Source organism: Medicago truncatula, chromosome 1 (genome assembly GCF_003473485.1).
Source record: "Medicago truncatula cultivar Jemalong A17 chromosome 1, MtrunA17r5.0-ANR, whole genome shotgun sequence".
In the NCBI taxonomy this organism is placed as follows: Eukaryota; Viridiplantae; Streptophyta; class Magnoliopsida; order Fabales; family Fabaceae; genus Medicago; species Medicago truncatula.
The window spans coordinates 20,913,976-20,927,895 of NC_053042.1; the positions used below are offsets into that span (position 1 = coordinate 20,913,976).

The 13,920-nt window shown below is 36.8% G+C and overlaps 1 protein-coding gene across 1 annotated transcript; it reads left to right on the plus strand.

The window, feature by feature from the left end:
- The first annotated feature begins 643 nt into the window (after nucleotides 1-643).
- LOC120578141 (secreted RxLR effector protein 161-like) lies at nucleotides 644-1,279 on the plus strand. The gene has a single exon (XM_039830348.1). It carries the CDS (start codon nucleotides 644-646, stop codon nucleotides 1,277-1,279), a length of 636 nt encoding a protein of 211 aa, XP_039686282.1.
- The last annotated feature ends 12,641 nt before the right edge of the window (nucleotides 1,280-13,920 follow it).

Here is a 13,920-nt window from a genome sequence, read left to right on the forward strand (position 1 = left end):
CTATGATGAAACCTTTTCACTAGTTGCAATGATTAAATCCATTCGGATCTTACTTGCCATCGCTGCATACCACGATTATGAAATTTGGCAAATGGATGTCAAAACTGCTTTCCTTAATGGAAATCTTCTTGAGGATGTGTACATGACACAACCTGAAGGTTTTGGCGATCCTAAAGCAACCAAAAAGGTATGCAAGTTGCAGCGATCAATCTATGGATTGAAGCAAGCTTCTAGAAGTTGGAATCTTCGCTTTGATGAAACTGTACAACAGTATGGATTCATTAAAAATGAAGATGAGCCTTGTGTTTACAAGAAGGTTAGTGGGAGCATAGTTTCATTTCTGATTTTATATGTAGATGACATATTATTAATCGGAAATGACATCCCTACACTACAAGAAATCAAAACTTGGTTAGGGAAATGCTTTTCTATGAAAGACTTAGGTGAAGCCTCCTATATATTAGGAATCAGGATCTATAGAGATAGATCACAAAGATTGCTTGGCTTAAGTCAGGGTACATATATAGACAAAGTCCTGAGACGTTTCAATATGCATGATTCCAAGAAAGGATTCATTCCTATGTCGTCAGGATTAAATCTATCAAAGACTCAATCCCCTTCGACTAATGACGAAAAGGATCGAATGCGTGATATTCCATATGCTTCAGCAATTGGTTCTATCATGTATGCTATGATATGTACTCGACCAGATGTCTCGTATGCTTTAAGTGCTACGAGCAGATACCAGTCTAATCCTGGCAACGATCATTGGATTGCTGTCAAGAATATCCTTAAGTACTTGAGAAGAACTAAGGATACCTTCTTGGTCTATGGAGGTCAAGAAGAGCTCTCTGTAATTGGTTACACTGATGCTATTTTTCAGACCGATCATGATGACTTTAGATCGCAATCTGGATATGTGTTTTGCTTAAATGGCGGTGCTGTGAGTTGGAAAAGTTCAAAGCAAGAAACAGTCGCTGATTCTACAACTGAAGCTGAGTATATTGCTGCATCCAATGCCGCAAAAGAAGCTGTTTGGATTAAGAAATTCATTTATGATCTTGGAATTGTTCCGAGTATTGTGGATCCCATTGAATTACTATGTGATAACAATGGTGCAATCGCACAAGCCAAAGAACCTAGATCTCACCAGAAATCCAAACACATACAAAGGCGTTATCATCTTATTCGAGAGATTATCGAAAGAGGAGATGTTAAAATATGCAAAGTACCAACATTGGACAATGTCGCTCATCCACTTACTAAAGCTCTTGCCTAGCAGAAGCATGATGGTCATACTAGATCTATGGGTATTAGGTTTATGCCTAATTGGCTCTAGTGCTAGTGGGAGATTGTTGGTGTAAGCCCTATAGGCCAATAGTTTATGAGAAACCTATCTTATGTATCATGACTTTTATTATTGAATAATATATGGCACTCTTTATTATATTTAGATAATGTTAATAAAGTCCTTAGAATAGATAGTTCGTGTAATAATATATTAAGTGTGACTTAATCATGAGATTACATTATCTTATAGAACGCTATTCTTAAATGTATCCGTAGTCAAAGCTTTAATATGAATAAAGGATAATAATAAAGCGTCGAGACTATTATGTATGTAGACTGATGACCGCATCTCATGGGTCATAGATATGAGATATCAAGTCTATGCATAGATATAAATGTTAGGAGTAATATTTATATTGGATTGACCCACTGTGAGAATACTACATAGTAAGTTATGAAATTGTCATAAGATATTCTCATAATAATAATAATGTATATCGCTCTTAGACCTGAAACCACTATGATCTCTAGATGTGGACTCAAGTGCTTTGTTGCCATTCTAACGTTGTCTGTAAAAGGATAAAAATAACGTTGGTTGATGGGTACTTGATGAATCATGCTGAGGGTCATGAGTGTCCTAGATGGGATTTGTCCCTCCTCATAAACAGGAGATATATCTTTAGGCCTCTTGATGAAATATGACTATAAATATGCATGGCCATGCCGAACTAAGTCAATATAAGATATTGGACTTATTCGTTAAATAATATATTTCGGAATCAAGATAAATAAACATTGATCTATACAAGGGTGACACTGTCTATGCCTTGGGATCAATGAAGATATTGAGACAAAGGAGTAATTATACACATATGTATTATCATGAAAGGTTTCGTCAGATCACTTGACATTCTTGTCACTTGGGTAGCAATGATGTGTTGCTAGATACCGCTCATTGTTTATGGTATTAAATATTAGATTTAATATCATTGCCAACGTGACTAGAACCTAAAGGGTCACACACAAAGAGCAGTCAAAAGAGATATGTATAAGTACGACTTATATAAAGGGTGCGCTTAGTAAATAATGCTAATGGTTTAGCAATATTTGCTAAACTCGTATTGGGCTTAGTGAAGTCAAAAACGAGTTTCACTTGCAAAGCACATAAGGAGTTCTATAAATAGAACCCTAGTGCAATAGTTTGCGGTTACGTATTCTTTGCAAAAACCCTAGTTCTCTGATTTCCGTCTTCTTGGCTAGCACGGAGGTTTTGGAGGAGCACTGTTCGTGTGGACTCGATAGAGGCTCTGCTGTTTGCTTGGCTGTGATCGTGATTCTGGTTCGCAGATTCCACCGATCATTTCAGACTAATCGTTCAAGGTAACAATCGAATCACTGGTTCAAGTTCCAATTCGTAATGATCCAAGGAAAGTAAATCAAAATTTTATTCCGCTGCTTATTCTGTTAATGTCGATTTACCTTCAAGGACTCCTCCGTAATGAAGTCATAAAACAAAGCATACATGGTGTCAAAATTGCAAGAAGCGCCCCTCAAATATTGCATCTTTTCTTTGCAGACGACAGCTTACTGTTTTCTAGAGCAAACCAGGGGGAAGCCGAGAAGATTATGTCCATCCTCACCAGATATGAAAGAGCCTCCGGACAAGTAGTGAATCTTGATAAATTTGAAGCAACCTTTAGCCGAAATGTGCCAAGCGAAGATATTCATACAATCTATGAAATGATGGAAGTTAAGGCAGTGGAAGCTCAGTCAAGATACTTAGGCTTTCCCGTTCCGTTTGGTAGGTTTAAGAAGGTCATTTCCACGGGAGTTATGGACAGGGTTTGGAAGAAACTAAAGGGATGGAAAGAGAGGTTCTTATCGAGGGCGGGGAAAGAAACTCTTATCAAGGCTGTTGCCCAAGCAATTCCGAACTACATTCTCAGCTGCTACAAACTACCGGAGGGATGCTTTAAAGACATTGACTCCATGCTAGCAAATTTTTGGTGGGGGTCTAAAGATGAGGAAAGGAAGATCCATTGGATGAGCTGGACTAGACTATCCAAAGCTAAAGGTAGAGGGTGGATTGGGATTCCGTGGTTTCTATGACTTTAACAAAGCCCTTCTGGGGAAACACTGCTGGCGGCTGTCCAATGGTGATAACTCTCTACTTCAAAAGGTGTTCAAAAGTAGATACTATCCTAGAGGCACCTTTATGGAGGCAACAACCGGATATCAACCTAGCTATGGGTGGAGAAGCATTATTAGTGCGCGTGAAGTGGTATAGAAAGGAGGGAGATGGATAGTTGGTGATGGTAAAAGCATTAGAATCTGGAAGGGTGCTTGGATGCCGAACATGGAACTGCTAACTTCAAAGAGTGATGCATGTAATCTAGGGGAGGAAGATTTGGTTGAAGTTCTGGTGGATCCTACCACCAGACAGTGGAATAGAAGCTTAATTTATAGTATTTTCAATCAGCCGGAGGCTCTAAAAATTGTGAGTATCCCTCTCTCCCAATCTCTCCCCAAAGACAAAATATGTTGGCATTGGGAGAAAAATGGTTGTTACACTGTTCCGTCAGCCTATCACTTATTGAGCAAGATCAGAGAAAACCTCCAACCGGGGCCCGTCCCACCACAGGAACGAGAGACTATGGAAGGAAATTTGGAAGACATCAATTCCCAACAAGGTGAAGAACTTCATGTGGTGCTTGGCAAAGAACATCCTCCCAACTAGGCAAAATCTGCAGAGGAAAGGTATTTCTCTCGACACTTTATGCCCTATATGTCATGCTGATGTGGAAACTGTGGAACATCTTTTCATGAACTGTCAACTAGCAAAACTCTCTATGTCTGCCTCACCTTTGGGATCCCATGCCCCCATTAACACTGATATGCACTGCTGGCTGCTGGAATGGCTCACATGCCATAACAAAGAGGGGCCCCAATTGTTTTGTGTTATCCTATGGAAGCTTTGGTATGCAAGAAATCAAGCTGTCTTCAAAGGAGATTCCGCTGAACCTGTCACTATAGCACAATCTGCCGTCCAATTTGTCCAGGATTTTAACGTAGCCAATGCCAAGCTAAAGACCCCAGCAAATCAGCCAAAGGGGGGGGGGGGGGGGGGGGGCGGACAGCTATCGGTCCAGACTGCAGGCCACCATATGTTTGTGGATGCTGGTTGCTTTCCCAATGGCCAGACAGGATGGGGAATGATTTTGAAAGACCATCTGGGCACAACCACCCTTAGTAAGTGCAAGCTGGATGATGTGGATGTTGAACCGAGCCTGGCAGAGGCGATGGGAGTCAGATGGGCGCTGCAGGAGGCAGTGGGGATGCATATTCAGAATCTGGTTTTGTCTAGTGACGCTCTCAATGTAGTGAATTGTGTCAATAAAATCAGTGTGGTTGCTTCCACAGAACCGGTTATAGTTGATTGCTGGAAATTAATTGAACAAATCCCATTTGTAATGGTTATTCATGTTTGTAGAGAGCTCAATGTTGAAGCTCATAACTTAGCCTCTTTGGCAAAGTCTGTAGGCACTAGATGTTGGCAGGGGAATGCCCCTCCAAGCCTGTTCCCTTCTCCTTTTTGTAACTCTGTTGTAGGCCGCGTTCCGGCTGCTTTGTTTGTTTAATAAAAAAGGATGGAAATTAAAAAAAAAACATTAGCCATTAAAAAAATAAAAACAAGAGGCTATTTTAATTTGTAGTTGTTTAAAAGTTAAAAACTAAAAGAAAGGTGGGAAAAAATGAAGTTGTGAAAAAACAGCTAAGATGGAAAAATAGAAAAACTCAAACTTCTTACCAAAACATTGAACAAATCAAATTAATTCACAAACTGAAATTAAAATCAAAACTCATATTCGCTACCCAACCTCAGATTTGTGATATGTTTCCATATACAGTTGGTAACTATTAAATATACACAATTGCGTTATTTTTTTTAACTAATCAATGAAACTGCAAATAGAGAATCATACAAATAATTGGTATCTCATATCGCTTTCTAAGCTCTCCATTTCAATAGCAAAATACATTTTCATCTTTGCACAAAACATCAATAATTGTGTTATACATACAGTGTCTAGAAGCTGTAAATGTTTTGTGCACAAATCATTTGACCGTACTAGAAGAATATCCTGCACACTTGAACAAACATTAAAGCAAAAAAATATTCTCATGAATTTTGTTATCATCAAAATATATTACAGGTTATTGTTCTTCAAACTAACTTGATTCTCAGAATCTAATACCTTTTTTATGATGACAAATATGATATATTGATGAACAATTTTTTACGCAAAGAAATAAATTCAAACAAATCGTAAACCCCCCCTTAGTTTAATATTCCTGCATATTTGAATGATCATGCAAATGTTTGAGTATATTAACTCATATTGATTTGAGTTGCTTACATAACAGTCTTGTTACTTTTTTCCTTTTGATTTCTTTGAGTGATTTGATTGAAGAATTGTGTAGTACAAATTGAGTTAAAAGCTTCTCTATAGATTGTGGTTAGTAGAGGAAAAAAGAATCAATCTAGATGAATTCATTTCCTATGGGATCAGTTTGATTGATTATTAGTGTTTCTTGTTGTTATAAGAATTCACTCAAGGTGAATTTTGATTGTTACATTGTTGAAGAGATAGTTGTAGAAATTTTTTGATTGTTTTGAATTATATAGTTCCACCGATTCCAAACCCAAAGCAATATCTCCAACAAAAACTTTTATAAGATTTCACAAAACACTAGTGTTATCACGATTTTCGGGTGTCAAGTCAATAATTAGGCTTGAACCTTTCAATCTTTGATAATCTCTATTTTTTCTTGGGAAGGGCAAAATTGAGAAAAAACCCTTAGAGTTTCTAAGTTCGGGGGTCGCTTTCACTACGGGAAGGTGTTAGGCACCCGCAATGATTATAGAACCTTTTTCCTAGTTTTATATCTACGCTTTACTTTTGTTGCCTACTTATTGAAAAAGAAGTTTTATTTGAGTGAAGAATGGGGGAGAGAAGATGATTGAGAGTTTATTTTTATTTGACTTGGAGGAGTTTTAACTCATTGCCTACGTACCCTTTTAAGGGATCAAAACCAATCGTAGTTCATTCTCAAAAATTGTTTTTGTTTTTGTTGGTTGATTTTAAGTTTGAAAAAGGAATTTTGAAGAATGGAGATGAGAGGCCTCAAGGGCATGAGATTTGGAAAATGTGAGGTGGAATTAGTTATTTTGCAAAATAAAGTCTAAGTATGATTAAATGAAAGAAAAATGAGGAGTTTTGACTCCTATTTTTTGGAAAAAGGTTTTCAAGTGAGGTTATTCACATTTTTGTGGGAAAATGATTTTTTGTCTAAGCGTTGTAAAACCTAAGCATACATCTAAACATACATTCCCTAATCATGCATCTAGAATATCCATGTGGGGTGTGTGCATGTGTCGGTGCTTGTGTCGGTGTACATCACTTATAGTGTCCATAGTCCTTTACATCGAGTCCTAGATACATGCTATGGTCTTGCAAGAAATTAAAAGGAAACTAATCTACCTAAAATTATTACAAACCCATTTGATATAGAAATGAATAGGAAAAATAATGCCTAAACTATGAGATGGATGAAATATGAAGTTAAATGGTTAGTATCATAAGGCATAAAAATGGTAAAAGAGGTAAACAAAATTGAATAGAATAGCAAAAAAGAAAAGAGCAATGAAATGAAATAAAATGGCAAAATATACCTAGAATTAGGTATAACACTTAGACATGCATATGGCTTATAATTCCCTCATCATAGCCATTTTTAAAAGAGATTTGATTTTAAGCTAGAATGTGAGGATCATAAGAATACACACAAGCAAAGCATTATATCATATTCCTAGAGATATTTTCACACATTATTTCTCATGCAAAAATATCACAATATGTAAAAAATGCATCAAGAACATATATGAAATTTAATGAGCAAGAATTAAAAGAACAAAGTAAAGGAAAATAAATGCAAAAATAAGCAAATAAATTCTAACACTTAGAGGAAAAATTAAAATGATAGGGAAATTTTTTTAGAAATTTTTTTAGAAGCATAAAACGCCAAGAAAGTGTAAAAAAGTATTTAAAACACAATTAAAAAGCAATTAAAAAGAGGCTCAGCAGGATTTAATCTGTTCCGCTGGATGAATCCAGAGGTCCAGATCTAACTCCCAAGATCACATCACAGCCACTGGATCAAAGATCAAAGGGTCCAAAAAAAAGCACAAAAGATAGTGTAAAATGCAGGAAGCACAGTGACCGTTAGATCAAAGATCTAACGGGATCAAAGATCTAACGGTTCAAACAGAAGATATAACATATTCCACACAAAAAATCACACACAGGATTCAAAATCAAAACACACAGCAGCCATCAGATCTTGGAACGATCCAGATCTGATGGTTCACAATACGAGGGAGCACAACAAGAGCACGCACGCGCGCGCGTGGGAACGGAGGGAGTATATAAAGGAATTTCATACAAAAAAACTCACAAAAACAAACTCCTTCTCTCTCTAAGTCACACTTAGAGAGAGAAGCTCTCCCCTCTCTCTAAAAAAGGTTCGCCGGAGAAGAAGGTGGAGGAGTTGGCTCCGGCGCGGCGGCCGGCCGGTTCCCGGCGGCGGCGCCACCGTGCCGGAAAATTCAAACTACTTTTTTTTCAAAATTTTTATACCAAAAACTTCGTCTCCTCCTCCTCTACACAAATCCGGCACTAGTTTTAGAAAGGGCTGAGAGATTTGGGCTAGATCTACACTTGAACTTCGACAAATTTTCACAGTTTTTTTGAAAAAAAAACTACGGATATAGATATCCTTTTTTCTCTAGAGTCCGAATCCGGCCTCGAAATTCTCAAAATCCGAACACAAGAGCCTAGATCTACCAATCTTTATCCGTAACAAACTTTTTCACATGCAATTTCAAGCAAGAAACGCGCGGAAATGGCTTAGAAAGGAAGGAGAAACGCGTTACCTCTGTCGTAGAACGGAGAAAAAAAGATAATCGGAAAACTTCGAATCTCTCCTCTTCTCTTTTGCGCGCGCGTTTCAACTCCGTTTGTGGTTGTTTTTGCTCAAAAAAACCGGTACGTTTTGGTGTTGATGTGATGATTCGCGGTGGTTTTGAGTGAATCTGGTTCGGATTTCTTGATTTTGTGGTGATTGGAGTTGATTCTAAGCAGATCCGGTTTAGATCTGTTGATTTTGGTGATGATGTGTTCTTGGTGTTGTTCCTCTTTTTTTTGAGATTTTTTCTGTTTTGATTCTGTTATGGATGAGAGAGAGAAAAAGATTCTGTTTGAGAGTGATTGATTCTGATTTTTTTTTTTCGACTGATTGTGATGGATCTGACCACATTTACTATTTATAGCCTGTCATGTGTATTCCTGGACCAATGGGGTAATGCCACCTGGAATTGGACTTAGGGACTTTCCTGCAAAATAAGAAAATTGAAGGACTTGACTGCAATTTACAAAAAGGACCTAAAAAATGCAATTTTAAAAAGTATTGGACTAAAATGCAATTTTAGAAACTGTTTCAGGACTAAAATGCAATTAAAATAAAATTGGACTAAAATTGGCAAATTGGACAAAACGTAAAGAGAAACCGAAATTTTGACAGGAAAAGACAAAAATGCCCCTAGGGACTAAACTGACTCAAACTGACTCAGATGCAATTTTGAAATGACTTTTTAACAAATACTCCACAATGATTTGTAAAGCAAGTTGAAAAGACTCAGATACAATCACAAGGACTAAAATGGGTTCCACTGCAGGAAATGACCAAAATACCCCTTTGTATGATTTTTGAAATAAAATGCAAGAAAAGTAATGCAATGATTCAGAGAGTTTTCAAATGACTTGTAATGCAAGAAAGACATTTTGGATAGCTTTATGCAAGAAAATCATGATTGAACATACTTTGAGACAGAGACAGTAAAATATGCAGATGAAAAGAGAGTAAAGGTTCGGAGTAAAATAACAGCAAATTGACAAATATCAGTGGTAGAAAATAAATTTGAATGAGTATTTTTAGGTCCAAAATCAGTGTACAACAACTAGCACATAGGCTTAGGACATAGCATGCATACCATTTGTCCATATAAAAATGTTCAATTTTTCGAAATAAAAAGTGTTCCATCAAACACGTAGAAACACCCCCCAAAATGTCATAGTTGAATTTGGTAATTAAACAAATAGGTAACATAATAAAAGAATCCTTCGACGTCACCCAACGAAGCAATGAGAGTAAAATTCCAATACAAGGTACTTGACACGCAAGCCAATCAAATAACAACGTAAATATAAAATAAAAGAAAGTCTTCCAAACACGAATATAAATAGCTCCTTGGCACTACTTCTCACATGTTTCTTGCGCCTGCGCGTCATCCTAATCGTCAAGCACAAATACATGAAAGGGGTTGAGTAATCAAGTTTCATAATGTATAATAATAAATTAGACAAACACTATAAATCATACAATATCTTTCACAAGGCAATAAGTTTTCTTCCAAGGGACACACTATCACTCACATGAATACACATTTCATAACAACACATGCACGCACAATTCCTACAACACTTCTATTTCACTTGGTACCATCTAGCTACAAACAAATAGCATGGAACATGGCACTATGCTCTTGTAAGTGAGACAAACAGATTCAGGTTCTCATATATTTACTCGACTCAGCCCAAAATTCATATACATCACATGCAAAAATATACAGTGGTTGCACGTCAACTCCAAACAATATGGGAATCATACTTGCCATTTGTTACATTCACTATTAGACACATAACTTAATCGAACAATTCTCACCCTTATCTTGATCATATTATGTCCATTTGTTGTTTCCAATTTTAATTAGTCATTAAAAAATTTGTTGTAATGCTTGTTTAGAACTCCAACCCTCATTCTCTATACTATACCTCATTATATTGTCATTTAAAGCTTAGGATTATCCATCAATTAATTTGTACATTCCATGTGTATATAATGGGGAGTTCAGTTGGTCAACTCAATAATCAGCAATGTTAGTGTATACTTTCCATGTGTATTTGTGGCCAATCAGTTTATTGAAAAAGCATACACAAATGATCAAGAATTTTATTTGAAGTGGTGATGTCAACCAACAGAAGATCTGCACTACAGCTTAGAAAATGGTGTGCAAGCCTAGAGAGGAAAGAGGGTTAGCTGTAAAATTCCTTTTTTGTTGAATCAAGTTTCTTTTCTGCATCTTTGTTAGAAGCCTTCCACTTCTGAAGAGCAGTGGGCTGTCTTAGGTAGGGGCAAGTTCTTCAGAAAGGGTAATCCTATTAATCATCATATCACCTCATCTGTTTGGCATGGCATGAAGCATCATATTCATCCTATCTTTCAAAAGGCTACCTGGACCATTGGTACTAGGGGAAAATGTTCATATTTGGACTGGTAGATGGTTAGCTAGACCTATTGTGGATACTTGACATATCTCTGAGCAGTTACATAGTTCTCTCGATATGAAAGATGGAAGATGGTTTGTGGAACATTTCTGATTATTTTGTCCAAAAAGATGTTACTTTGGTGCAACAAATCATAAACATCACTTTAAGTATGGAGCCTGGCCCTGATAAGCTTAACCATTTTGGCCTACGATTAGCTATATTAAGATCAATATAGATGGTTCTTCATTTGGTTCACCTTCAAGTGGAGCAATTTGAGTGGTTTTCAAGGACCATTAATCACATTTTCTAGGAGTACTCGTGCAGAATATTGAACATGCTTCTCCTCATGCAACTGAATTTAGTGTTGCGATGTATACAATAGAAAAATATGTTGCGATGTAGGCAATACAAAAGCTTTCAATACGCACTCAGCTGTTCTCTGGACATTGGGTGTAATAATTGTTTGTTGTTAGCTAAGAATTTTCCTTGTACTTTCACTCACACACATGGTGGCTGATGCTTTGGCAAAAAATAGTCAAAGTTTTGTATCTTTCCTTTGCTTTCTATTGATAGCCTAGGATTAGATTGCTCTATAATTATCATGTGAATTTTTGTCAAGGGTTCAACCCCTCTGCTTATTAATTTTGTTTGCTTGATAAAAAAAGTGTATTTGATCAGTTTTATTGAATTTACTAAAAGAAATAGATATCTGCATATATAAATATCATTATATTTGCATTTGTATCAACTAACTAATAGGTGATTAAAATTTCGATTTATTTTATCCGCGGATTGTAGATACTTGTTAAATCATATGTCTCATGCCCATCACACATATCCACAAATACGAACTTTTTCCCATCCCAAAATGAAGGGTATATCTTAGCATATCTTACATTTTAAGTTGTGCTTATTAATATTAGTTTTCCCTTTAAAAATGTGAAAATATTTTTTTTACAAGAAAACAAAACTAACTTATCTAAAGAAAAAAGTTCAAAAGGATTAACTTATATTTAATTTTATTAATAATAGATTTAAAAATGAAAACGTCTCTGGAAATATTAAGAGTTTATTTTACCTTTTTTTTTAAAATAAATTATTAGTTTTGTTTTGATTCTTGTTGTTTTATATTAATCCTAGTAAAATATATTTATATTAAAATTAGTCTTTATAATATGTCATGCATTTGATTTTAACCCTCAAAATAAGGACTAAAATGAGTATTACAAAAAATGATTTCAAAATGATCATATTTTGCAAGTATCAAAACAAAACTCAAAGTTCGTCAAGAAAAAAAACTCGAATGACTATAAACAAGAAGATATATATTTGTAAGGACTAAAAATTTAAGTTGGGTGTTAGGTTCGAACTCTGACCCCTGCATATTTTAAGCTATGATTCTACCAACTGATTTAAACTCACGGGGACAAATAAAAAGTATTTTTTTAATAGAGATTAAAACAACAAAAAAAAAGTAAATTTTCAAGGACTAATGTTGTGAATCCGGTTTCAAACAAACCTTCACACCAATGAAATAAACCAATGATGTGTGGAGCAAGTGATAGTGATAATCAATGAGAGCAAATGGTCTCCAACCAAACAACAACAAAACAGCCCTAAGCTAGTATATAGCAAAACCACACAAGAGCTAACAAGCATAAACAAGATAAGCAAGAAAGGAAGAACAAAACACCGAGAAGATTGTTGACCCAGTTCAGCCAATATGGCCTAATCTGGGGGAGAGAGCAGCTCTCCAATCCAATATGAGAAAGTGTTACAAAAGGTTACAAGACTCTAGCCTTCAAGCTTTACACATGAACAAACCCTAGATCTACCCTTTGGTATTTTCCCACTCTCACACTATGAACCCTAAAACCCAAGGTGATTACAATGTTTTTCCCAACCTAAGAGACACTCTCAACAAAGACACTCAACCCATTTGGTTCCCTCCTTTGCTATCCAAGTTCTCTCTACAAAGCTCATACAAACTCTCTTAAGTTCTTCTACAAAAAAAAGCACAAGAACACAATATATACTAGTCTTCCCCTGAAGAAATCGTGTCACGATTTTCCTAGATCGTGTCACGATCTGCAACGGTCCCCAGGTTGACAAGTCCTTATCAATGATACTTAACGAGCAAGTTTCTGAATCGTGTCACGATTTCCCAAGATCGTGCCACGATTTGGCGTCCTGCAAACTAGCTCACGGCCACTTGAAATCGTGTCACGATGCCAAAATCGTGTCACGATTTCTCTGTTCTTCCAGACCACAAATTGGAAGCCAATATCAACATTTCTCCACCTTGACTTCTAATTTGGTGGTGATGTCAGTTTAACCATCAACCACCATGCTGCTCTCTCCAAAAGGGAATTACTCTTCGACAAACTTGATCAAGTCCAAGCAATGCTTGAATCTTGATCGAGGCAATGACTTGGTGAACACATCCGCCGGATTCTCCTCCGATGCCACTTTCTCAACCACAATCTCTTTGGTTTCAATCATGTCTCTAACAAAGTGCAGGCGAATGTCAATGTGCTTTGTCCTTTCATGATACACTTGATGATTTGCCAAGTGAATGGCACTTTGACTATCACAATGTATCTTCACACATTCTTGAGTAATTCCTAACTCACCAATCATCCCTTTCAACCATATGGCCTCCTTCACACCTTCAACAAGTGCGATGTACTCCGCTTGAGTTGTAGATAATGCCACCAAGGATTGTTGATTTGCCTTCCAACTAATAGCCGTGCCATAAAGAGTAAACACAAAACCCGACAAGGATTTTCTAGTGTCCACATTGCCCGCATAATCCGCATCAACATACCCCTCCAAAGCGTCTTCATCTTGAGCTGCCGTTGTGTACTTCAAACCGCCCTTCAACGACCCATTCAAATACCTCAAAACCCACTTCAAAGCTTGCCAATGCACAATTCTCGGATTTGCCATAAACCGACTCACAATGCTAACCGCATAAGCTATGTCCGACCTACTACAAACCATTCCATACATGATGCTTCCAACCCCACTTGCATAGGGAGTACCTTCCATCAATTGCTTCTCATCCTCGAATTGAGGACATTGTTGTATGGACAACTTTGTGTGGTGACCCAAGGGAGTGCTCACGGTTTTAGAGTTTGACATTCTAAAACGCTCCACCACCTTCTTCAAATAACCAAGTTGA

Excerpts from the sequence above, each read along its gene's own strand:
- LOC120578141 (XM_039830348.1), top strand. The coding sequence starts at position 644 with ATGCGTGATATTCCATATGCTTCAGCAATTGGTTCTATCATGTATGCT.